The 26312-nt window shown below is 29.2% G+C and overlaps 2 protein-coding genes across 5 annotated transcripts; one reads left to right on the forward strand and one right to left on the reverse strand.

Moving 5' to 3' along the window:
- The first annotated feature begins 71 nt into the window (after positions 1-71).
- On the forward strand, positions 72-14255 carry Dpp10 (Dipeptidyl peptidase 10). Of its 3 annotated transcripts, none has more exons than XM_011058304.2 (16): positions 72-361; positions 2019-2180; positions 2664-2810; positions 2922-3049; positions 3140-3351; positions 3558-3721; positions 3851-3954; positions 4353-4473; positions 4823-5061; positions 5129-5409; positions 7071-7240; positions 7824-7966; positions 8066-8260; positions 8415-8575; positions 8932-9143; positions 9603-14255. In XM_011058304.2, exons 1-16 carry the CDS (start codon positions 329-331, stop codon positions 9747-9749), a joined length of 2619 nt encoding a protein of 872 aa, XP_011056606.1. In that variant the 5' UTR covers positions 72-328; the 3' UTR covers positions 9750-14255. The 3 variants fall into 3 exon arrangements, with proteins under 3 accessions (XP_011056606.1, XP_011056607.1, XP_087272217.1); XM_011058305.2 differs by having other exon boundaries at positions 2022-2180; XM_087416091.1 differs by having other exon boundaries at positions 74-361; positions 2119-2180.
- LOC105147362 (uncharacterized) lies at positions 13918-26011 on the reverse strand. 2 transcript variants are annotated; one of them, XM_011058307.2, is made up of 7 exons: positions 25372-25512; positions 24856-24987; positions 24507-24648; positions 23615-23770; positions 21315-21575; positions 19651-19820; positions 13918-15112 (listed from the first exon to the last, which is right to left on the reverse strand). In XM_011058307.2, exons 2-7 carry the CDS (start codon positions 24910-24912, stop codon positions 14900-14902), a joined length of 999 nt encoding a protein of 332 aa, XP_011056609.1. In that variant the 5' UTR covers positions 24913-24987; positions 25372-25512; the 3' UTR covers positions 13918-14899. The 2 variants fall into 2 exon arrangements, with proteins under 2 accessions (XP_011056609.1, XP_087272230.1); XM_087416104.1 differs by lacking the exon at positions 24856-24987 and having other exon boundaries at positions 25372-26011.
- Positions 26012-26312: the final 301 nt, after the last annotated feature.

Consider the following 26312-nt stretch of genomic DNA (forward strand, 5'->3'; position numbering starts at 1 on the left):
TTCCTCCCTTCCTTTCTCTATACTTCCCTTTCTACTTGTCTCTGTATAGCGCAGCATCCACTATCGAATGCGCAAACTCTACATCTGCAGCATCTCTCGGAAGGGATGATTTGTCGCTCAGTATCGAAAATTCGCACCGTGTAAGTATAGCTATGAGACATTTATAGCTATCAAACAAAGCGATCTTGTTATAAATTCAAAATTGTGAAGCGAATAAATTTCGATTGTGGAAATTACTACCAATGTCGAATGGGATAAACGCAAAGGATTGCGTCGTTTCACATCTCAGGTAAAAGGAAAGCCGCGGAGTGTTCGATTTGCACCACCGATGGCAGATCACGACAATATTTACGATGATGAGGTAATTAATTAAATCTTTTAACTTGCTATCATACATTATATCTGAATTTTTTTTATAAAGTTTGAATAATTCTATGCAAAAAAAAATTCTTATAATTATTTATTTTTTAATATCCACATAATATATGAAGTGACAAATTAAAATTTTCTTTAAAAGAATTTTCTTTAAATTTCTGTGTGTGTGTGTGTTTTGAATAAGATATTTTTCTCGTTTCATAAAAACATTATACCATGTTAATTATAAAATTCTTTAATTAATGTATATATTACAAGTATTACATTATTAACAAAAATAATTACCAAAAACATTTTTGTTTAAGATGCCTGATCAGTAATGCAACCTTGTTGAAACGAAAGCTAATAAATTATTTTAAATAAAAAATTACAAAAAAGATAATATTTATTACAAACACATACAATACAATTAAATGCGATGTTGCAACAATAATCAAATAATGAATTGCACTTAATTATTTTAAATACCTGGTGGAAAAATTTCACTGAAATTATTTCACATTTTAGAACATTTTTCAAATTTCAGCATTTCAGAAAAATTCAATTTAATTTCAACGATTTTTAGTTAAAAAATTCATTTTCAGTAAAATTTTTCAGAGAAATTTCAACAAAATTTCAGAGAAATTTCAATAAAATTTCAGAGAAATTTCAATAAAATTTCAGTTCAATTTCAGCGATTTTTTTAGTATATTAATTAGCTGAACAATTCATTTTTAATAAAATTTCAAGAAATTTTCAGCAATTTCGTGAAAATATTCCAAAACATGGAATAATTTCAGCTAATTTTTTTCATCGAGAATGTACATTATTTGAAGATAGTTTCGAAAAGCCCAACATTTAGATAGTTTTGACTTACAAAAAATTAGAATTTTCATTAAAATTTGAAATTAATCTGTTTCAAAACCTAGAATTTTCAAGAATGTGTCATACATTGATACGCATTTTTCTCTTAATTTTTCTCTTACATTGACGCACGCAGTGCAGTACGTCGCTTTCCTCGCTATTGATTTTAGCTACAGCAGCTGACTAGTTACTCTCACCATGAAGCTCCTATAATCGACTTTGCTTATATACAATATATTAGCATTATAGAGAATGTTAAGAATTTTAACACAAATATCGCAAGAAGATGTAATGGACATATTTATAAAAATACAATTTCGTGATCGTTGTTTATATAACTTTTAATATTCTATTAATAATATAAACTGCTCATTTATAATCATTTCTTATCATCTATGCGCAAAAGAATATCATAAAAATATATTAAAAACGTTTTATTAATTTTAATTTTTACTCATATAGAGCTTTTAGACTTATCCTTATTTAAGCATTTTATTTTCAAAGCAAATAAATTTTAATATTATCTAAATTTTAAAAAGTGTGTGATATATTCTAGATGTCAAATCAAACAGAATATTAAATACAGATGATAGGATAAATACATTTTCCTGAATTCTTTAATATTTAATAAATGACATTGTCATCATGAAATGGAAATTTACGTTTATTTTTAACAACGATATTGATAATATTTTTCAAGCAGTAGTACATCAAATTATGGAAAGTAGCAATAATAAATACATGGCATATGATAATTCGATTATTTTTGACATTAGCGTTAGTAAAGACCTTTGTGATAGGAGCTAGTTTCAACCAATCCAAATCAAAGGAATTGGCGTGGGATTTTAATAGCGTTACTCGTGATCGTCGCAGTCCTAGCTCTTATTGTCACTTCCGTAGCTTTGCTCACACCTCCCGATGATGGCCCTAGAGTACGTGGAACACGATTACATCTCTCCGAAGTAAGTAATAGCGGATTTGTATTAATATTTGTAATTAAAACGAGAAAAAAATGTAACAAATATATATACGCGTATCTAGAACTTCTTTCAGGGGGAGAGATTTTAATTATGTTATGTAATTAATTAATTAAATTATTATCAACAATTTCTTGCATTAATAAATTGCTTTTTTAAATATTGTAGAATTTAGAGCTTATAACGTGCTTTCTGTCTCTCTTTTTTCTATCTCTGTCTCATTCTTGTTCTCTTTTCAGTTCTGTTTTCTTTCTCCATCTTTCTCCATCTCTTATTTCTCTTCTTCCTTTTCTTCTTTCCTTCTCTCTCTCTCTCTCTCTCTCTCTCTCTCTCTTTCTTACGCACGTGTAGTATATATATTTGCAGATATCAGAAGAATGTTCAACATTTATCTTAATTAACATTTTATATCTTTTAAAAATTATGGAATAAGTAGGAATGGTTCAAAGATATTTTATTGTGTTTCAGGTACTCTCTGGCGAATTATCTCCTTTATTATTCAATGGATCCTGGGCGAGTAATCGCCACATTTGTTATCGAGATATTTGGGGTGGCATTTCTCTGTTAAATGTCTCGAATATCGTATCACGCAGTTTAATGCCAAATGAGACATTCGTAAGTTTTTATCTAAAAAAATGCATCATAAAAATAAATTTAATATATTGTTATCAGTTTACTGCTAAGATATGAACTAACATTTAACATTTTTTAACATTTTTTATGCAGAGACGATTGAATCCAGTAAAATTCTCTTTATCGCCGGATCATCAATTTCTGCTTCTTGCACAAAATGTGAAGAAACTATTTCGCCATTCATACTTAGCGCAATATATTGTTTATGATGTCAATTCACGGTCAGTATAATTCATATGCACAAATAGCACATTTATTATATTATAATACAAATGACACAAATATAAAAATTTTTATGAATAATTTTACAGAGAGTGCGTAGCATTAACACCTTATCCTGAGAAAGAGAGTCATCCATATCTTCTATTAGCGCAATGGACTCCACGTGGACATGGACTCGTTATGGTACAGGACTATGATATTTATTACACAACAAGTCCCACAAGCAATACTGCATATCGTGTAACGAACACTGCAGTGCCTGGTATATTATCCAATGGTGTACCAGATTGGTTATACGAAGGTAAGATATTTATTAATTTTAAATTTTATATGATAGTCAACAACACACACTAACGGAAAAAAAATAAAAAGATAAAATATTATTAAAGTATCCATTTTCTTAAAATTCACAATTAAAAAATTGGCTAAGTCTTAAAAGGACAACATTGCCGAGAGAGCGTTAATAAAGTATAAATGAATTATTTATTATTTAATTATTATTTATAGAGGAAATATTGCACAGTGCAGAGGCAATATGGATGTCGCCAGATGGCCATATGATGCTTTATGCCTCATTCAATGATTCTCTTGTAGAAGAGATGCACATTTCATGGTTTGGAGAGGGAAACAAAGCTTTATATCCTGATATACGATCTCTACGGTATCCTAAGGTACACGATATTTAAACAAACTTTGTAGTATTTTACTAAAATTAGAATTTTTTTATATATCATTTATGTTTTGTCAACAAGATAAAAGAAGAAAAGAACACTATACTTTAGAAGTATTTTATTTACTAGCCAGGAACACCAAATCCTTCTGTACGATTGTATGTCGCTGATTTAGTTGAACCGAAAAATATTCGTACGAAGATAGTGAAACCACCATCAGTCATCGAGCATACGTAAGTTTATTAATTTTATTCAGAATAAATATTCCTTATGTTACACGTTTATCATTTTGCAATTTAATACGCAAGAGTTACTGATCGCAAAGTTACTGATACTCATGAATTATTAGTTTTAGAATATTAATAATTGTTTTCAAAAAATACATGATATATAAATACAAATATAAATGAAATAGTAATTATTGTTCTCTGAATGTTAACCAAAGATAAAATAATAAATTATATTCATCATGTCCTTTATTGTTTCTCGGAGAAATCGTAAATTCTTGACAAAAATTGAACTTATGAATAATTTTTATCTTAAAAATTATCGCACAGTGTATGTGCATTTTATCTATCATTTATACATCATTAACGTTATCTTTCAAATGCATTTCTGTCTTTTTTGTCAGGGACCATTATTTCTCGACTGCTTCCTGGGTATCTCTGACAGAAGTCTGCATAACATGGTTGACACGCGTCCAAAATTTTTCAGTAATTACTATTTGTAAAAGTCCAATGTGGCACTGTCAGGTTAGTTATCTTTTTTATCGTTTTCTTTCAGCTAAGATACATGCAATTAAATATAAGTATCCATATTAAATATCTGTATAATGAATATCCATAATAATTCCATTCTCTTCAAATTTATATTTGACTTGTTTTCATTTTTTATATACTACATTTTCATTAATATTTTCTAAGTTTTAAATTTTATGTCTCTTCGATAATCTTTTATTTTTGTATATATATATATATATTAGATAATATATTATATAAATATTAAATAATAAACTTATATGTTTTTTATAAATCTAATATAGATGTAAAAAACAAATATATTTAATTAAGATTTATTAAAATTATGAATTAATTATTTTAGGAAATACAAAGAATATCAAATGAGAATAATCATGGATGGGTGGATACTCCACCAGAAGCCCCTCTCTTTTCAACAAATGGTAGTAGTTACATCGCAATAACTCCAGTGAAAGATGGACCGACGGGATATTTCAAGCATATAATTTGGGCTAGTGTGCTTCGAAAACAAGTAGTGCCTTTGACGCATGGAAAATTTGAGGTCGTTAGGATTTTAGTATGGGACCAAACAAATAATACTATGTGAGCAAGTAACTCATAAAATTAATGCCTACAATTTAACATCGTAAACAATTTGCATTTTAACTAGATATTTCATCGGTATTCCATTTATGAGACCGGGTCAGAGACACCTCTATCGTATAAGTTCTACACTTCCTCGACTAGGCTCGTCCTTGAGGCCTCCTATGTGCCTCACATGCACCATCTTATCTGACATGACAAGCGATGACGAAAATGGACATCGAATTAGTTCTGTAAATTGGCAGAATGGTCTCATCAATCGAAATGAATGGCATGAAACTGATAATAACAAGGAACATCATCAAGCAAAGGATAAAAAGGACAAATCGAAAAACAGGAATGTTTCAAGTGAGTGCCAATATTATTTTTATCCTATATCTTATTGAAAAGTTTAAAACTTACAATATTTTATTATTTTCTAAAGGAGAAAAGATATGTATTATAATAAATAAAAACACTATTAATATTTATTATTCATTAAAATATCTATTTTAAATAAAAATATAGTAATAGTTTAATACCTGTATATAATATAGGAACTTGAATAAAAATTTGTTATATATGAAAGAAATATATTTTAAAAAATTGTACAATTTAAAAAAGAAAAAATTTACTAACGTCGCTATCTGATTCGACGCTCACAGCGCTTGAGAATTATTTCATTTCCTTGTTTGTCAAAAAAACAGACGTATTTAGAAACCCTTTATTTAAGTGTGAGATTCCCCTCGCTTTGCGTTACTCGATTACACTTTACAACACAAAGCGAGACCGGCTATGCTCCTTAATTATGCGAGCTGGCAAATTGTGGAGGACTGAGATTATCGGATATCAATAAAGAGCTTAAGAATTGAACCGATCAAATTCTAAGTGCTCAATCGATTGCTTCCACTCGGAATATATAATGAAAATGTTTTTATTTTTTCTCTACGTGCCCTACGAGCGAAGATATTACGACGCAAAGTCTGAATGGCTACACATTGGCTAGGTTCAGCAAAAAAAGCAACTTTGCGATTGTTGTAAAATTCTTGAATTGATTATGATTGGTTTATACATTTAGATCCAGTGGAACTAAGGGTAAGACCAATCATACTAAAAAATTGCACAACAGTTGCAAAGCTGCTTTTTCTGCTGAACCCAGCCAATGTGTCGAAATTTATCTCCTGATTTTAAGATACGTCGTTACTGACATGTTCGTCGACCAGAGGAGAAATGTACGGTTCGTTTTTTCAATAATAGATGGCTTTTGACTTTATATCATCTATCGATCTAACCAGCGCAGACCAGCGTTGCACGTGACGGCTGTGACGCGCGCGGCGCGAATTATTCAAAATGAAATATCGAGATCGTCGCCGAAGAAGTGAGTGTCTAGATTTATAGATGTTCGCTGTCGAGGAATTAAGTGTTTAGGTGTTGTTTACGTGTTCGCTATTGAGGAATTGAATGTCTAGGTGATTGATATCGAGTATTTGCAAAGACATAGAGAATGGATTACGAAATCCATGTGTCAAAATGGTTGATAAAAATAAGAGAGAGAGAGAGAGAGAGAGAGAGAAGACCGTGGAAAACGGCCAATCTCTATCTCTTTCCGTTCAACGGTGTAATAGGAGAGAGAATGAGAGATTGGCTGTCTTCCATGATCTCTCTTTCTTGTTATTGTCGACCACATTTGAATACTTTAGGATACGGATCGCGCAGTCCATTCTCTATGTCTTTGAGTATTTGTATATCATTTGGATTGAATGAGCAACAGGGCTGTAACTTCGCGCTAATTATACACAAGGGTATCACTTAGGTTTTATTACTTTAATAAAAAATATTATCAACTAAGTTTCATTCATAATTTAATATACAACAGTTTTTTGTTCGAGGTTTATACACATATGATTTGGATTGAGTAAGGTAACAATTTTTATAGAACGTTCTGAGGACGGCCAAGTGCTTAATTGTCATTTGTTCAATATACGTCTAATTTTATTAGATACTCGACCTCATGCGGTCTGTGTTTTTAGAAAGCGGTGACCCACCTTGTCAATATCACAATGCGATCTTCCCATCCGCGGACTTTGAATATTTCGTTCTCGAGTGCCTTGGACCTGGTGTACCTACCGTGGCCCTTTACAAAATGGAAATGTCCACCCCGCGACTCCTCGCAACATTGCAGAATAACACGTCGTTGCGCGTATGTTATAAATTTCGTTATAAACTTCACTCAAATTATAAACTTTAAATATTATTCTGTTAAATATATTTTTAATAAATTTCCCGAAAACCAATCCTCCGATTTCGATGAAACTTTGCAACAGATTTCATTTCAATTTCAAATAAAAGATTTTAAAGGGACTTTTGGCGACTTTTATGAAAAAACGATTTTTTAATATATAAATTAGTAAAACGAATAGTAAATGTTTAAGTTAATCATGAAATGATCGATTTTAATAATTTTAAAAGTATATTATGGGAAAAAGATTACAATTTTCTCTGATGTTTTACGTATTAAATCTTTGCTTTGCTAAATAAGATTACAATATATGTACACTAAAAAGTATGCGTAAATACATAGATTTTATTCATAGATTTCATCAAAATCAAAGGAATTCGGTTTTTGAAAGTCTATAGATTATATAGGTATATAGGAATATAGATATATAGGCCCAGTATATAAATATATTTATATTTTCTTCATAAATATCTGCTAATTTTATTTTCATCTAAAAAATGTGCCAAACATTATATATACATAATTCTACAAATGTTTATTACAGGAAAGAATAGCAAACATCGCACTTCCACAGGTAAAGACATTTCCTGTGCAGATAAGTGGTGGGTACAATGCCCAAGTGAGATTGCATTTACCACCCGGGTTAAGAGAAGATGAGATTACACGTTATCCATTGGTGGTTCAGGTGTAAGTACGTCAAAAATATATTGTGTATCACTTTTAATGAAATCCTAAAGTTATCTGTTTTATAGATTTGTCTATACACAACAGTATTCACTATTTCAGATACGGTGCTCCTGGGTCGCAATTAGTCACTGAAATGTTTAAAGTAGACTGGAATACATATTTGGCTAGTCGAAGAAATGTTATTGTCGCACAAATCGATGGCAGAGGAAGCGGAGGACAAGGCTACAAATTATTACATGAGGTGTATTACAGATTAGGTTCTGTTGAAGTGGCTGATCAACTTGAAGTTACAGAGTAATTGATTGATATTTTTAAAAAATTAAAATATAATTAATTAGTTATTTTTTAGCCCTTATATTCAATTCAATTTGTAAAGCTTAGACATATAAAATTTCTGTAGAGCACACATGTACTTATCATTATTCTCAATAAGATTACAATTGTCCAGATACTTAAGAGACTCTCTGCACTTTGTGGACAAACGAAGAGTCGCAGTTTGGGGATGGAGTTACGGTGGTTTTGTTGCCGCTCTTGTTCTGGCTCATCCGGAACAAAAGGTGTTTCAATGCGGGATAAGCGTCGCACCTATCGTCTCCTGGGAGCTTTATGGTAAAATATTACTAAACAAATCACGGAGATATACAGGATGTTTCGAATTTAAATGGTCAAACTTCGGGAGCGTGTAGGGAATCGAAAAAAGGTTCTTTAGATAGTAGATATGCTCGTTTTATTTGGTTTTGGAAAAAAAATCACAAAAGAAAAACAACAATCTTTTTTGTGATTTTGCAAAAAAGAGAACAGTCTACAATTTTACCTGTTAGAGTGGACGAATGAAAAATGTTACAGAAGAAATTTTTTTTAGATTCATTAAAAAATTAAGGATACAATTTTTAATTGTATCTTTAAATTTTTATTTGTATAATTTATTACTTTATATGATTTTAACATAAATGATTTTTGTGCAGATTCTGCATATGCTGAGAGGTACATGGGATTACCGAATGCGACATCCAATTACAAAGGTTATGCCGAATCTAATGTTTATAATAAAGTAAAGTACCTGCATGATAAGATGTTTTATTTAGTACATGGAACTGCGGATGATAACGTTCAATTCCAACAGTCCATGGCACTTGCTCGTCATCTCGCTAGAGAAGGCGTACTTTTTCGACAGCAGGTACTTCAACGCATTTTTTAAATAAATATAAGATTTACTTTTATGCAAATTATTTGTCGAGATGCAGGAATAGAGGTATACCAACTGTTGAAATTGAGCAATAGCTGATTGATTTAATATTGATGTGAATAAATTAAATATTTCATTCCTAGCTTTGCTTTATTAAGTACATTCATATCTAAATCAAAATGTACAAATCAAATGCATTTTATTTATTTCAACTAAATTTAATCCTTATAAAATTTATATTAGTTACATAGTAATGTTTAATTTTAATTGCAATTTTCAGAGATTTGCATGTTTCACGTTGTAATAAATTTTATTTATCATTAATAATTTGTTAAAAATGTTTGAAGGAAAAAAATTAGAAACTAACTGAAATATTATGCAACTAATTTATTTACATATGGTGATGAATATAATATCGTATAACAATATACAAATCTAATTTATTCACAGGTCTATCCAGATGTAAGTCATACTTTGGCGGGCGTTAAAGGACATTTATATCTTTCCATGGAACAGTTCTTGGAAGATTGTTTTCAAAAACAAGTACCTGCTGACATGAAGGCTGGACTTGGTAGCGGCGGTTATGGCATGTACTAATACTAAAAAATTTAAAAGATAGCAATTACGTAAAATATTGCGTATCTACGAGTTAATTAAAATTGTATAAAAACTTAAAAAAAGAAGACAAAGAAAATTGTGAAAATCTAAACATCTCCAAATTGTGTTCCGTCTAATAGAATAATTACAGAAGATATGTGGCTCATCGTTTTGTACTCCAACAATCGAAATTATAAAACGCAATGAGAAGTATGTATAATCATCCAATACATAATTTACAATGCGTTTACACCAGTTAACAAAGCACATACCGATTATCTAATCAAATAAATTGTCTACGAAATTATGCAAATTATATTCATTTAAAGATATCTAAACATTAAATAAAATTGATATAATGGAATTTAACGCCGAAATAATCGAGGAAAATAGCATTACAATGACAATTTTATATTATACAGTGTCCGCCAAAAGTTCCAGCTGTACACTGTTTCCATCTAAATTACTTTTGAATGGTTCGAGATATAACATTGAACTTTAAAGGAACACAATGGAATCATAACATTTATCATTTAACTTCGAAAACAGCCATCTTAACACCCCTAGGAAGTAGAGGAAAAAGGGGCTGAATAATCTTAAATGGCACGTAAAGTTGTATGAGAGCTTGTTTGGAAGTATTTTCCAAGACAAGAACAACATGGCGCACAGTAGGGCAAATAATTCTCATCAACAATAGACCATCAGAATTTCAATAGCAGCGTTTTGGACAGAGACAAAGATGACGACAAAGGCTGTGGACATGGATGTAGAAAGAGAAAATGGATATTGGAAAATATTAGAATTGCTATCTACTTGAATCAAGAATAACTTGTCAGGAAAACAAGGAGAAAATAATGAACAAAAGGATAGAAAATAAGAATGGATTGTATAAGAAATGATGACATCAGACAGAATTTAGGAGTCCACTGACATCGAGGAGAAAATTAAGGAGTACCGAAAACTAGTGGTATGAGCACACATGGAAGACACGGAACTGCCAAAGATGGCATTTACTATCGATCCTAAGGAAGAGACATTGGACGTCCAAGAAAGAAATGGGCTGTTAAATATAAACAGATCGTAAGGCTGTTGAATAGAAATAGGTCGTAGGGTCACATAACACATTCGCTTAGAAGTTAATGATGATGATAACGATGATGATGATGATGACGATGATGATGATGATGATGATGATGATGATGACGATGACGATGATGATGATGATGATGATGATGATGATGACAAAGACGATAGATATTTTCATTGCATTTCTATAAATTTCAATCTCATATCTCAAACCATTTAGAGTTATTTAGGTTACTCAAAACTTTTGCCGTTTCACTATACATACACATTCACACATATATGTATATAGGACGTATGTATATAAAACATCTTAAAATATTTCGAACAATGCTTGTGCAAATAAAATAGACTAAATTAAGTTAAAAAGTTTTCTATCATTTGCAATTTTCGTAATTTAACGAGACATTAATTTTTGAAGATCGCCGAATAAACGCGTATCTGTCCGGCCGTCAAATGCACGCCTAATCGCTAAAAGCGCAAATTGTTTACTACATCGAGGCAATAATTATACATGGTGGAAAAAAACAACTCGTCGCGTGCTTGTATTTAGCGACAGATATGAGCAAATATGTGCTTATTGAGAGATCTTTAGAAATTAATATCGTTAACCGCAAAGATTGCAAAACAATAAAGGACTTTTTGACTTACAATCAATCTAGTTCGCTCTGAACACACATTGTCCCAAATATTCTGGGACATCCTGTACACACACACACACACACACACACACACACACACACACACACACACACACATACGCACGCACACACACACAAAACACAAAATAAAATTATAAGATCATGTAAACTCAGCATTATAAAGGATCAAAGCCAAGGATACGTATTTTTGCGAAAAATGATCATAGAATGATGTTTTAAATCCTGAAATTTTAGCTTTTTCGAATACTTCAAATCACGTATTTCTGCAACGATTTCTCTACAAATGTAATTTAAAGTGAACCTCGAAAAATAAAGAACAAACTTCAACTTTGACGACGTGTACGGAAAGAATAAAATTTTTCTACAAATTTCTTCAATTATACAATATAACGTTTTCTCGTAGAGTTTTTTAGTCATTACGTTTTAAAATCTATCATCATTTATTGGAAACAAAATAAATTTTTGCAATGCGTTCAAACAACCAACTTTATTATTTTTCGAAGGTTTCTCAAGCTTTCATTGATAAATAAGATATCTTTTATGAATGTATATACTTTCGAAATGATAATTGCATATAGTTATCCGCTTACGGTTAAAATTTTTAACTTCTCCTTTTTATGTTGAAAATGTCTATATCAATCATTTTTTTTTAATTCCAACAAGAAGGTACCTTATAGAAGTGAACATGTTGATAATATTTCAATGTATGACTTTGAGGCTGTTTATAGCAGTTTATAGCAACTACTAAGCCTCGAATATTTTTTTTTATATTTAAAAGAAAAGAAATTCCGAAAATCTAGATATATCTACGTAATAAAACCAGTTCAAGAAGTTTCTTACCCGAAATAGAAGAAATGTTGAAAGGAAAAAACGTTATTTTTTAAATATAATCTCCCTTAAATTCAATACACTTTGTACATCTCTATGCCATTAAATAAATAATTTTTATCCTTAGTATCTCAAAATAGACTTCAACGGCTTGAAACTCTTCATCATTCAAGTATGAAATCTCCTCTTTCGTAAATCTGATTTTAGCGAACCAGATAGTAATTATTCGGAGCCAAATCTGGATTGTAGAGTAGATAAGAAATTTCTTGGAATCCACATTTTTTCACAAACTTGCGAGGGTGGAAATTTCATTCATCATCTTACGAAGAGCTTTAAGCCGTTAAAGTCTATTTTGAGACTAAGGATAAAAATTATGTTTTAAAGACATGGAGATGTTTTCAAAGGGATGTACCAAATGTATCGAATTTAAAGAAGATTATATTGAGAAACAATATATAATACCATTTTTCTTTCAATATTTCTTCTATTTCGAACTTCAGCATTGGAACGTAGATGAGATGTGTTCGTTTGAATCATTTAATTAATTTTGTTTTTGAGCGCTACATCGTATTTAATGTTATTTTGAAAGAATTTTTATGGCTGAAAAAGGCTAAATAAAGTTCAAAACGTTTCGTAAAATTATTTTTTTATTATTGATTATAATATGAATAAAATTATTCTAGTCATCTTACTTGATTCGTTTCAGTTTGTTGACTTTGATTTGATTTCTTAATTGCTTTGCATACATATATATGTGAGCAATCATTTGTATGTATATTTTTGAATATCTGTATATAGTTAGAATGGATTAAATGAGGTCAGATTAGGTTGCATCAGGTTATATATTGTTATATGGCATAAGTTGAGTTGTCGATATTTAGCAAAAATTGCACAGTTTTCCACGTTAAATAGTGATATTTAATTATGAAAACTGATATTTTTATTATCGACTTATATTTTCAGAGTTTCTGTACATTTATTTCTTCCTCAATTTTAAATCTGTCAACAAAATGTCATACATTTACTAGTTTTTAAAAGTTAATTACATTTCGTAAAAAGATCATTAAGTGTATCTCATTTTTATGGTACATCTGTGCTTATTTACTCACATCTTTCACATTTTTACACATGTTCCCTGTTTACAGAAAACTAATTGCATCACGTAATTCTGCAGCCTAAAAATTATACTATGTAATAAAAAAACCATTCAAAATTTTACTTCCCAATTGCAGAAATCGACTTTTATACATCTTCCTTTTATAGTTTATGATGCCCAGGTGTTCCTTACACATTGACAGAAAGAACCGCACTCTTATGAATATATTAAAGACCCTCTAATAAAAGTCTGGGTACGGAATAGCCATTTTTTATTGATCCATAACAATTATTGAAACTTTTCAACTTTAATAACTATTGAAAAGAAGAAAAAGAGAAACGAAGAAAATGAAAAAAGGATAAAACAGGAAGAGAAAGAAACAACGAGTATATGATCTCTCTTATGATTTTCCTAAAACTAGAAATGTATACAAAATAAGATTTGTGTCCAGATTGTTATTAGAGGGTCTCTAGGATACATTAATGCTCATTTGAAAGACTACATATTAATTGTATAGTGGAATATTTGTAATAGTACAATATATTGAATTAGATAACTAAGAAGTTTCGTAAAAGTTAATATTGTGAGCAAGTATTCAGACTTGAATATGATCTGAATCAATTGTAATATAAAAGAATTCATATATAAGGTAACTGTCCTTATTAGTGTACCTTTAAGCTAACTTGCTCATTACTGAATTAGTTATTAAATATTGTAGCTTTTGTCTGCTCGAAATCAATATCGATTTTTCAACTATTTCTTTTTCTTGTAATACCTTTTAATGTAAAAAATGTTAATATTTAACGTTTTTGATAAAAATAAATGTTTTTGACCCTATTAGTGTGTCCTTCAAAGGCGATGGCTTTATTCATGTGCCCCTAATTTGTGTGCCTCGGTATTTAACTCGTTTAATATATATATGTAGATAGCAAAACACACACAGATGGTAGATGTGAGTTAATAATTTAAATTAATATTCCATTAATCATTATTTTAATTATATTTATAATTTCAATGTATACTTATAACTGAACGCTTTCAGGTTCAATACATCCATACAGCACACTTTATCCCAGAGATCTTCCTGGAAACGTTCTCAAAACGTTCTTCGGAAATTTGTACTATAAGAGCAGGGCATACTAATAGGAATAAGCTTAAAATCTTGTAGTATTAAACTCACATAAATTCTTTATATCTTTCGAAAAATGTTTACTACACTTTAAAAAATGAAATATTTACCTTTGGTATCGTATATATTAATAATTTAACTTAATAAAAAAGATACTTTTTTATTTATTAGTGCTAGTTTTCTTTCTGGCATATTTAAAAAAAGGCATACTAATAGGAACAGTTATCCTAATTGTCCTTTTATCTCAAATTACGTGTTTGATCAATATATATATATAATGGCACATTATTTGTATATATACATAAATCAATAATTTTTAAACTTTTATATGAAATAACACATTAACACTCAGTCAGAAGTCAGAGATAGACTTAATATATTTCTTATTGGAGCATCTACCGAGATGAAGCAACATGTGATTCTTCAAATTGGTTGGTTTGCTGAAACCGCGACTGCAAATGTGACATCTAAACGGCCACAGTCCATTATGCACATACGTGTGACTCTTCAGGTCACCCGGCGTCGGAAATGATTTTGAACATTGCGAACACTTGTGTGGTTTTTCCTGGAAAAGCATAACAAATATTTTGTAGTGGACATATACGAAATAATTCAAATATATTTTACTTTACATATTCTTTATATATCGAAACAACTTCTCTGTTCTTAAAATTGTTGTTTTTCACTGGTTCCCATTCTTATTCCATATTTTTATTCAATTACGTGCGTAGAATAGAAATATCGTATTATTATAATATACACACAATAACATTTTCCTTCTATACACATATATATGTTGAACATTTCGACTCGCTTTAGAGTCATCAGCGATACATTGCTTTTCTAAAGATTTGACACATTAATTTCTCATTCTACAAAGCAGCCACTATATAATAATAGATTGGACGATCTAAAGTGAAGTGCAAGAATTTGGTTGTAAAAATAATATACGTAAGAAGTTCATAAAAGGAATAAGAACGTGTTAACTACGAATAGAGAAATCATATTCACAAGAACTTTTAAATAGAGTTACGCAAATCATTATAGTTAAACATCAGTAGTCAATAAGATAAAACATGTTAGTCGTGACCAGACAAAAGTGAGACTGCAAATATTGTAGCAGGTGGGAGCCAGAACTGCTTGTTCCCACGTAGCATAGTAATTATATAGTTTGACCGAAAATAAAAATTCTTCATACTTAATTAGAATAAAAATTTCTATTTAAAAAATTCCTGTTTCTATTAAATCGTTAATCAAACATCAATTCTTGTTAAAACATTTGTATTGCCAAGAATTTGTGTGCGAAATAAATAAGAAGATGAAATTCGGAAGAATCTCACAGCGCAAGAAGAGCGAGAAGAGAAGATGTGAAGATGGCGAGGCGGAAAGGAAAAATCAGAATAAAATGACTCGCGCGGAAGGAGCAGCAGGATGACTGTAGAACGTGTGGAAGAGCAAGAGGAAGGGAGGGAGCAGGAGGGTAAGTAACGGCGAGAAGCCTTTGCCTCCGGCTCTGTACATTCTCTGTCTCCCTAATTGGATCACATTCCATGCGGTAGCAAGTAATGGGCCAATTACAGTAGCTGATGGCAGACCAACCTATATAGCTACCAAGATATCATTACTTCAAGTGAGGTTAGAGAAACTCATACAGTTTTCGCGATAAATAAAAATTTTATATCTTTCGCACATACACTGTTTTTCCTTCAATCGTTTTATACGATCATTGCTCGGCTTTTTTTCATTGAGTATTCCAATACTATTTACCAAGCTTACATAAAAGGCAAAACGGTTGAGGGTACGATACGAGCACATAGGAAAATTTCAAATGATTGAATTAATAATAATTCCATAAATTTGAGATATTTATAACGACTTAAAATGTTAATGTTTTTTTTTATTTTTAATTTTGAAAGTAAAAAATCGATTTTAAATCAAATATTTTATATTATTAATTGCCGGTGTATTATTAATTGTGGTTCATAATAATTAAAATCTGAACTCTGTATGTTATATAAGGCTCGCACAAATACACACTATAAATTAAATATTATATTTTTGTGCATATTTCTGTCTAAAGTATTGTATAAATCAAAGATTTTCGTTAATCGCATATAAGTTAATAATATGTTATATTTAATCACTTTTGTGTATTTTTTTCCATTACATTAATAATAATTCATTGTTTCCATTACATTATTGATAATGTATTGTTTCCCATTACATTATTAATGATTCATTGTTTCTTTTTTTTTTATTATTGAAACAATTAAGAATGAAATCTTTATTTTACAAACGGACAAGGCACAAAATATGGATCTCAGAGGAAGGAATTAATATCGCCGTTTGTATTCCAGTAATATCAAATAAAAAAAGCATTACCAAAAATTTAAATGAAATTAGCTTACATAAAATTAGTTTTTTACATACAAAAATGTTATTTATAATGTTATTTATATTATAAAATTTCCTGCACGAACTATAATGCGTCTTGTGTAAGACAAACTAGACAAGAACGAGAGTATAAAAACATCGACACATTAATAACTTCACTAAAGACTAATTCGATGATTATAAAATTTTATTAAACATGATTTTGATTAGGAAAATATCAAAATATTAGATCGGAAACTTTTTAGGGGAAGATAATTGATATTTGAGGTGCTATATGTACAAATGTAGGATAACAGTAACATTGCAATTCGACATCGATTATTTGTAGCATGCATATTTTTAAATTTTAAATAAATTTTATTTAAATAGAGTATATGATTTGTTATTCATTCGTTATTTCTTACTATTGATTTTCATGTTTTGAATATATTGCTCATTTATGTATGTATTTGACCTAAATAATTGACGTATAATTTTCATAAGTAACGACAGTCTCACTTTTGTCTTTGAACCATTAACATGTTTTATATTATATTGATTATTGAGTCTTATCTGCATGATTTTATCTTAATTTTCTTGTAATAACGCTTTCTTTTATCTTTGTCAACACCGTTCCTAGCTTATCTTCTTATGATAAGTTACTTTTAATTCATTGTTTTATATATATATATATATATATATATATATATATATCCCTAAGAATTATATACGATTTACATTCGTTTTCAGAACGTCTCATTTATTACATTTATATATAACCAAATGGTCATATGTCACTTTAGATTTTTTGATCCATTAATGGCGTGCTATGATGAAATGAGGGAAAGTTATTAAAAAAACATTAAGTATATCGCTGATGAAAATTCTAAAACAAGCCGAAACGTTCGAACTCCATGTATGACAATCACTGTTGTTTTAAGTATTAAAATTACATTGTAAGATTTATTGCGCTCTATTTATCGCATTTCACTCTTATTTGCTCTAATTTTCTCGAAATTTATTATTTCACTTTCTTCTCTAATAATATTTTTTCTTATGATTAATTTTGCTCACATATCCAAATATTGATTGGAAAATAAGTTCATTCAGTTTTGTTAGTTTAGAATTGTATATATAATATTTTTGTTAAAAATAAATGAAATTTAAATTTAAGAAAAGAGTTTTAAAGCTTGAAATTTCTACTTTTTTGAAAAATTATATTTTTTGAGTTTATGTGAATTTGGTAATTTTTACATATAGAAAATTACGAGTTAAAAGAAGTGGAAAATTTTTTTCTCACTTTGTGGGTCTGTCATGTGTCCAAAAAAGATTTGCAAAGATTCTCGACTGTCTGATATGAAAACTTAAAGATTTTTTTCAAAATTCGTTTTTAAAAAATGTTCCTATGTTTTTTTTGTTACTTTTGCGGGTTATACCCGCATTCTGATTTTGATTGCTCATAATTTGATTAAAAATCGTACAATTAAAAAAAAAAAACATTCTTAAAACTAAACTTTGCTGTATTAAATCATATAATTATTAAAACTTTATTTTGTGTTTAAAAAAAATGTGTTTTATTCCATCTTAAAAAACAAATCGAACTTACTTTCTAATTCAACAGTTTTACTTTTTGTGCCTTTAGTAATTATGCAGTTTTAAGTATTTTATTATTTTATCGTGGATTCATGATCTACTTTTCCTTTAAGTTTCCAAATAATTTCTTCACGAAATTAAAAGCTTTCTGAACAGAAACAGACAATTACTATTTTTTTTTAATCTTTATTCAATAAATATTAAAACATTATTTGAGATAAATAATTTTGAATTTTTATATTTAGCGTTTGGGTTTAAATTTGAATTTGTTTCATTTTAATCTCTTTTTTATTAATTATGTTAATACGTACATTTACAGTATCTATTATTATTACTTACTTTTGAATATCAAATAAGAGAGTTAGCTTATGTTTTATTACTGTCCAACTAAAATTACAATCATATCATACATTCTATACAGTGAGAGAAAGTGCCATTCGTATAAATTTTCATTCACACAATCACATATATATTTTATTGATTAGACGTTCAATATATTATTTTAGATAATATAATACTCCTGGAATATAATATAAAATATTCTTCTATAAATAGATATTGATAAGTAGATATTAATCATTGATTCAGAAGTTTAGATTATAAATGTAGTAGATAAAAATAAGTATTTTAATTTACATATGCACAATCTATAAGTGTCTATCTTATCTTGACAAGAGTAAAAGTAAATAAATTAAATATTAAATTAATTGTATTATAAATTGTTTTATTGTGGATTTACTCATATAACGAACTAATTAAATTAATTTTCAATTCTAACTTTATAAAATAAAATTTTTCCCTCTTTTCAATACTGTTTTATTACCATATCAATGTATACATAATCATTTTAATAACATATAACTTTATTAAACAATTAGCTTTATCTCTCAACTTACTCTTTAAAGTTGTTTAAACATGTTCCATATGGAGTCCATTGAGCCTCTTTGTAACAAAACTTTTTTCTTATTTATGAAATATATAAAGGATTTATAAGTATTTAATTATTGTTTGAGTCAACTGGACATGCAACGTTTTAAAGTAAGTCTCATTATTCTGTTATAATTGTATAAAGATACAAAATAATAGAAAATATCACAACTAGCTTCGCTCTACCCTAATAAATATTCGCCCACTTACCTTGATATGAGTCATCCTATGATAGTATAGATTTGATGAGGCTGTAAACTTTTTTCCGCAAACAAGACACTGATGAGGCTTTTCGCCGCTATGGATACGCTTATGCGTATTCAACGAGCTCGATGTTGAAAAACCCTTGTTGCACACCATGCAGACATGCGGTTTTTCCCCTACGATTTAATATCATTCATGAAATCGCATTAATTTCTCACACTTATAATATCTGACTTGAATTAAATATGAACAATGGTACTTTTCTGTAAACGTGCACAATTTATTTCGATTATTAGGCAAAAACGGTGAGGATTTTACAATGTACGTTGTCGGAAATCGCGCTACAAATTATGCAACACTTAAAATTTATTTAATTTGACAAAAATATTATTTGGAATTTATATCATATCCAGTTGTATAAACATTTTACATTTTTTGTTTGATTATCCAAATATATTAATCCAGTATATTTAAATCATTAAAATGGAATAGATTTAAATTGAATTTCGCAAAAAGTAAAAACAAAATTAATCTGGGCTAATGAGAAGCTAATGAGAATCAGCGTGAGAGGAAGTGCGCAATAAAATTTTAAATAAATTTGTTATTCCATTTGATGTATTGATGTCTTTTTTATTTAAAATCTTGAAAAATCATTGAATGTTTCGATTCTCTTTGGAATCTTCATCAGCAATATTCTTAATCCATATTAGATTTCGCGAACGGTCAAGGTAGAGTCACTCACAAGTTGTCAAAACTGTAGTGTAATCTGTTTAATTTATATACTTGACCGTTCGCGAAATCTAATATGGATTAAGAATATTGCTGATGAAGATTCCAAAGAGAATCGGAAGATTTTAAATAAAGAAGACATTAAATAGAGTAATAGATTTATTTATTAAAATTTTATTGTGCACCTTCTCTCGCGCTGACTCTCATTAGACCAGATTAATTTTGTTTTTGTTACTTTAAAGAGAGAGAGAATTGTCCTTGTTTAACATATTTATTTTCGCAAAAAGAACATATTTATATGGATAATCATGAATATCCTGAAAATAAATAATGAATTATCTTTTTCAATATAAGAAAAATTGAATTTCGCTATTTTTGAATTAATAATAAAAATAAAATTAAACTACTTATAAATTTAAATAACTTTTAACTTTTGTGCTCAAAACTACTGAATCTAACAATAACAATTTTAAGATATTAGAAGATCACCAAAGCTGGGCACGTATTTGCAATACTTTTATTTTAAACACAGTCATATTTAAAATACAATTGTATTTTGTATTTCGTATTTCAGCGGATCACATAAAAGTATTTTGTATTTTGTAATTCACATTGATTGTCAATCTTAGTATTTAAAATACAAAATGCAAAATATACTTTTAATCTTTTGCTTTGAAATTAACGAAATACAAAATACTTTTATGTGCTCCGCTGAAATACATAACACAAAATGCAATTGTGTTACTGTTTTTCAAATAAAAATATTTCAAAAACATACTCAGCTCTGGAGATTACAAAGTTTTAATTAGCTACGCGTGTGTAAAAGCAAGTATTAATAAGCTGATATATAATATAAATATAATATAAATTGATATAAAATAAATACAATGAGAGAATCTCAGTATCCGAATAATCATAATCTTTAGGATTCTGTTTCATACCTGTATGCGTTCTCATATGTCGTTTTAGAAGAGATGGCCGGTCGAAGGACTTGCCACAGACTTCACAAGGTAATAAAACCCTCTCTCCTCTCTTAATCGTTGTCAGGATACTGCAATCGAGATGATCACCGGCCAATGACAGCGTTGATGATGTGGATTCCTCAGACGTCGATTCATATTCATCCAGCTCGTAATAAGAATGTGATATCGCTGGCAAAGAATGATGAGCGAGTAATGTCATCGAAAGATCCAGCGGGGATTCTATGAATAATTCAAGTAAAAACTTTCTATTGATTTCATTCTCAAGCAATTTGAGAAGAGAGCAAGAGAGAGAGAGAGAGAGAACGCTAACTTTCAATATTCGTTTTTAAAAAGTTTTTAATAAAATGCATAACTTAATTTTAAATAATTTAGTTAATTTTGGTCATGCACCCAGATAGCACATGGACATCCTATGGATGTTCTGTATTTATACGTGGTCGTCTGGACGTCCACTGAACGTCCGTTTGTCACAGCTTCGGACTACATTGAATACGAGCCGTTTTATGTAAATCCTACGAACTAATAATGAATATCCATTTAAATAGAACATATAATCGAGGTCTATGCCCAAACACCAAATATGAATAAAATATAACGTGGAAGAAACGAGCAATATAATTGATGATTTATATTCTATATATGTTATAATTGTATTGCCTTACACTTTATATTATATATAATATAACTAGATTATTAAGCTATTATTTATATGTTATTTATATGTTATTTATATGTTATTTATATGTTATAATAACAAACAATAATATAATTGTTGCATTTGTTGCGTGTTATATAGCATAACATTGTTTCGTTGATATTATATTGATACTATATAACTTTACTATTATAGGAACAAAAAACAGAGCAGATTATTTTATTTTCATTTGCTTTAAGATATTAAATAAAAATCGAACAGAAATAATTTGCGGCAATTTCATGTTAGTCTTTCATCTCCTCAACTGATCGATCACCATTGTGATCGTTTAGCTATAATCGCAGCGCAATCGAAAAGAAAAAACAGGATATCGAAAACGATCTGAAATGCAAATATGCGGCCGGCGTTTTTGTCGGACGGATCACAAGGTTCGTGAGTTCCGATTTAAATGTATAGGCTGCCACTGTTCCTGCGCATGTAAACCAAAGATAAAGGACAGTACAATGTACAATAGCTGTAGAATAGCTAGGCGACCTTTAGTTACAATATTGGAACGCGATATTTTTATTTGAATTTAAAAATGGAAGAGTACAGAATAAAGTGCAAATTACACAGATAAATAAATTTCTTTTTAATTTTGAATTCTTAATGTATATATATATGTACATATATATGTATATTCCGCGACAAGAATATAAAAGAATGAAAGGTAATTTAATTATAAATATATAATATTAAAATTACTTATATTCAAATAATTTTAATCGCAAAATGTATAATAATCTTCAGTTTTCGAATTATGATATACTATTAAGCATGTAATAAAGATATAAATCGATTACTGCCAGATCCTGATTAATATGGATCGTTTTAACATTATCTTTTGCGCTTCTCTATATTTTTGATTTTGCATCTTCGCTGACCGATCTTATGTATTTTCGATACTCAATATTAATTGAAATCAAATCGAATATCAGCATCAAATCGCCAAGTTATGTATTACTAACTTCCACAAGTAAACATTTCATTTGCGAAAGGAATAAGATTTTAGTGTGAGAATAGCGAAAAATCTCTGCTGCAAAATTTCGTTTACGTTCGTATGTAAAGATTTTCGTTCCGTCCGCGCAAGATTTCCGATTCGTTCGCTCAAGATTTCTGTTTCTACGCATATATCCAAAAGTCAAATCTGATAACATGCAATGTTACATCACTTGCCTTAACAAATTAATTAATTTTTTTTTGAGTGAATACACAACCTAATGAATAATTTCGGAGTCGTTATTTGAAAGTCATCCTTGGTGTGCGAATTTTCCTGGTTTTGTATTGTATCAGCACAACACAAAATAGATATTAAATTAATTAAGATTAATTATTATTTCATTTTATTATATATTCTATTGCATTCTTTTTATCAATAATTTGAAAATAATTATTAGCTGCAACGATACTTTATTTATAATATATCTAAAGTGCTTTCGAGAATCAGTTTTATATTTACGTCGTAAAAGTTATAAGAATTTCTTAAATGATTTAAGCACATTAAAATCATATTTTTGCAATGATGTTTACTAGCAATATTTTAAGTCTTATGTCTTCCACTCACCGTCTAAAATAGAATCGATCGTGCACCTGTAGATTGCCGATCTGGAGCATACATCATGCGAAATGATAACGATATCCTGCTGTGTTACTGGCAAAAACCAAGCCACCAGCTCCGTGTCCGGTTGAACATTCTTTATCACTTCAAATATAGGTTCGCCTAAGGAAATAAAAGAAAAGGAAAGCTTAAAGAAAAGTATCAAATAAAAAGATGTTCAGAGATGTCAAAGAGTTCATGGATTATCGTCGTGTCGCGATCCATTGCTAATACCAATGTTTTGTGAAACCTTTAACACTTTTGAAGAAAACATCCGTGAAAGCCACAAAATTATTATAAAAAGATATTATCATTAACATATTGTCAATTGTACAAAATTTCTAGTTTTTGTTTTACCTATATATTAAATATAATTTTACAAAATCTTTTAAACGCTTACTATTTTTTAAAAATAAATTATAAGTACTTAAAAACTCAAATAATATACAGCGCTTACAAAGCATTAACAAAAAAACTATATTATATAGTTCATATAATAAATAATCGCTTTTTTAGCGTTTTGCAAGCGCTACTGTGCGCCATTTGGGAAGATAAGATTATAGAAGATAAGAACATAATAGAAGGAACAAATATTTAATGATCACACATATATAGAAAATAAACAAAAAATATTAAATAATTAATGTTAAATAAACTCTTTTTTCTTAGTCTATAATTTAATTCAATAATTTTTATTACATTATATTTGACTTATTTCTGTTTTAATTTAATTTTTTTTTTGACGCTACAAGTAATTATATTGAAGTTACATTAATATTAATTAATAACTTCAATATAGCCACTACTATTATCCAGGATTTAAAAACTTATCAAACTAGACATTGTTTTCGAGACTTACCCTTTACCTTTGTACCAATCAAATTAACTTGTTCATCGTATGATTGAACGATACGGAGAAATCTTATCCAGTTACATTGACGCTTGTTAAGATTATAATTGGAGAAGAAGACTTCGTCATAGCAACCATATTCGCGTCTGATCTAAAAACACATCGACAATATACGCATTGATATCGAATTCTTTTTTGGCAGTACTTATTTTAATAAGTAGAAGAAGGAAGGTTTATTATTTAATTTTTTTCAAATAACAATAGAGATATTTTTGTGATATAATTTTTCTTCTGGAACAAGTTTGTTATAATCACAGAGTGATATCGATGTATAGATTGTTGTTATTATACTTTATACATTTTTTGAATGTCTTCCGTATTTTGTATTAAATTTATCACTAGCGTGAGAAAACATCCTGCAATACAGTTCTACGGGATGTCCAAAGGACGTCTACATCATAAGGACGTCCTCAAGATGCCGCTCAGAGAACTGTGGGATTTATTTGAATAAATATATATATATATATATTTAATATATTTGAAATATTATTCTATTTTTACTTCTTTTTTATGGCATAATTTTTAGTTTTTTCATTATGTTTTTTGAGCATCTTTGTTTTGATATATTTGCATAAAAACATTGCATTTTAATTTCACTTCCTTTTTAAATATTATTTTTGATATTCTATTGTATGTTATTATAATTATACGAATAATATTAATTATTTAATTTAGTATTAAGTTTAATACGAATTAATATTAATTTGTATTATAAAAGATTAAATAAAGTTAAAGTTTTATATATATAAAATTAAATAAAATATAAAATATTTATAGGAAGTATTTATAGGAAGTATTCAGTGTTCGTACTTACATCATTGTCATCAAGAAGAGAATAAAGGTCAATTTTGTCGAATCTAATTGATCCTTGAAACGGATAAATCAAGGTTCCCGATGGAATAAATACATTCGACCATACCGAAATTCTCATATCCAATATGCTTGAATCATTCTTGAAGAGATTCTTGCAGGCTGACTGATCGTTGGTAAGGACCAAGGAAAATTCTCTAGGTATCAATACACAAGTTTCCATAACAGAGACTCGCGTGGAAAAAAGTATTTTAAGGATTTATCACACTATACCGGTACTTCCACTTTGTAAATTATTATTTTGAATATATCTGTAATTCCACCATCAAAATAGAATGTTTTAGCGAAATAAAATCAAAACACATTTAGTATATTGCGTATCAAACGAAAAGTATATGTTAATAAATTTCAACGTAGAACAAATAAAATCACACGTTCTTTAAAAACAATTTGTTTAATCTTCAAACGTTATCACGATAATAATTTGTTAATTACGCGTTAATATGTATATATTTGTCGCATATTATATTAAAACACGGAGTAACACATACACGTATATACGAGAATGCAAACAAACGGAGAAATAGAATCATTCGTTGTGCAAGGTGCAAGGCCCTCAGCCGACTGGACGGGATTAACCGACTGATCTTGACCTTGCGACGGGTTAGCAGCATTTGCTACCGAATGGTGAGCCCTTCCCCTCTCGAAACCACCTATTCCCACTCGCCCCACCGAGCTCTCGTCGTGATTATTATTCTTTTTCATCGGCGTAGTAGGAAATAGCCTTAGGGATATTCGACTGGCCTCGACTGGATTTCTCCACTCTTCATCAGCCGCTCGCTGTCATGTGATCGAGCCACTGTTAACAACATCCTCGAATGAATGATATATGAGAAATTTATAATGTTCTCCTATGAACAAAAGTATAAGAAATAGATGAGGCAA

Source organism: Acromyrmex echinatior, chromosome 19, assembly GCF_024713525.1.
Source record: "Acromyrmex echinatior isolate Ae372 chromosome 19, ASM2471352v2, whole genome shotgun sequence".
NCBI classification, from domain to species: domain Eukaryota; kingdom Metazoa; phylum Arthropoda; class Insecta; order Hymenoptera; family Formicidae; genus Acromyrmex; species Acromyrmex echinatior.

Bases quoted from the DNA above. Each gene is read 5' to 3' on its own strand.
- LOC105147362 (XM_087416104.1), bottom strand. From the start codon at position 25,590: ATGGAAACTTGTGTATTGATACCTAGAGAATTTTCCTTGGTCCTTACC. The intron at 21,576-23,614 runs GTGAGTGGAAGA...AATTATTCATAG, and splicing joins GATCGATTCTATTTTAGACG to AATCCCCGCTGGATCTTTCG. The intron at 15,113-19,650 runs GTAAGTGGGCGA...ATGCTTTTCCAG, and splicing joins ATAGGATGACTCATATCAAG to GAAAAACCACACAAGTGTTC.
- Dpp10 (XM_011058304.2), top strand. From the start codon at position 329: ATGGCAGATCACGACAATATTTACGATGATGAG. The intron at 2,811-2,921 runs GTAAGTTTTTAT...TTTTTTATGCAG, and splicing joins TAATGCCAAATGAGACATTC to AGACGATTGAATCCAGTAAA. The intron at 3,955-4,352 runs GTAAGTTTATTA...CTTTTTTGTCAG, and splicing joins CCATCAGTCATCGAGCATAC to GGACCATTATTTCTCGACTG.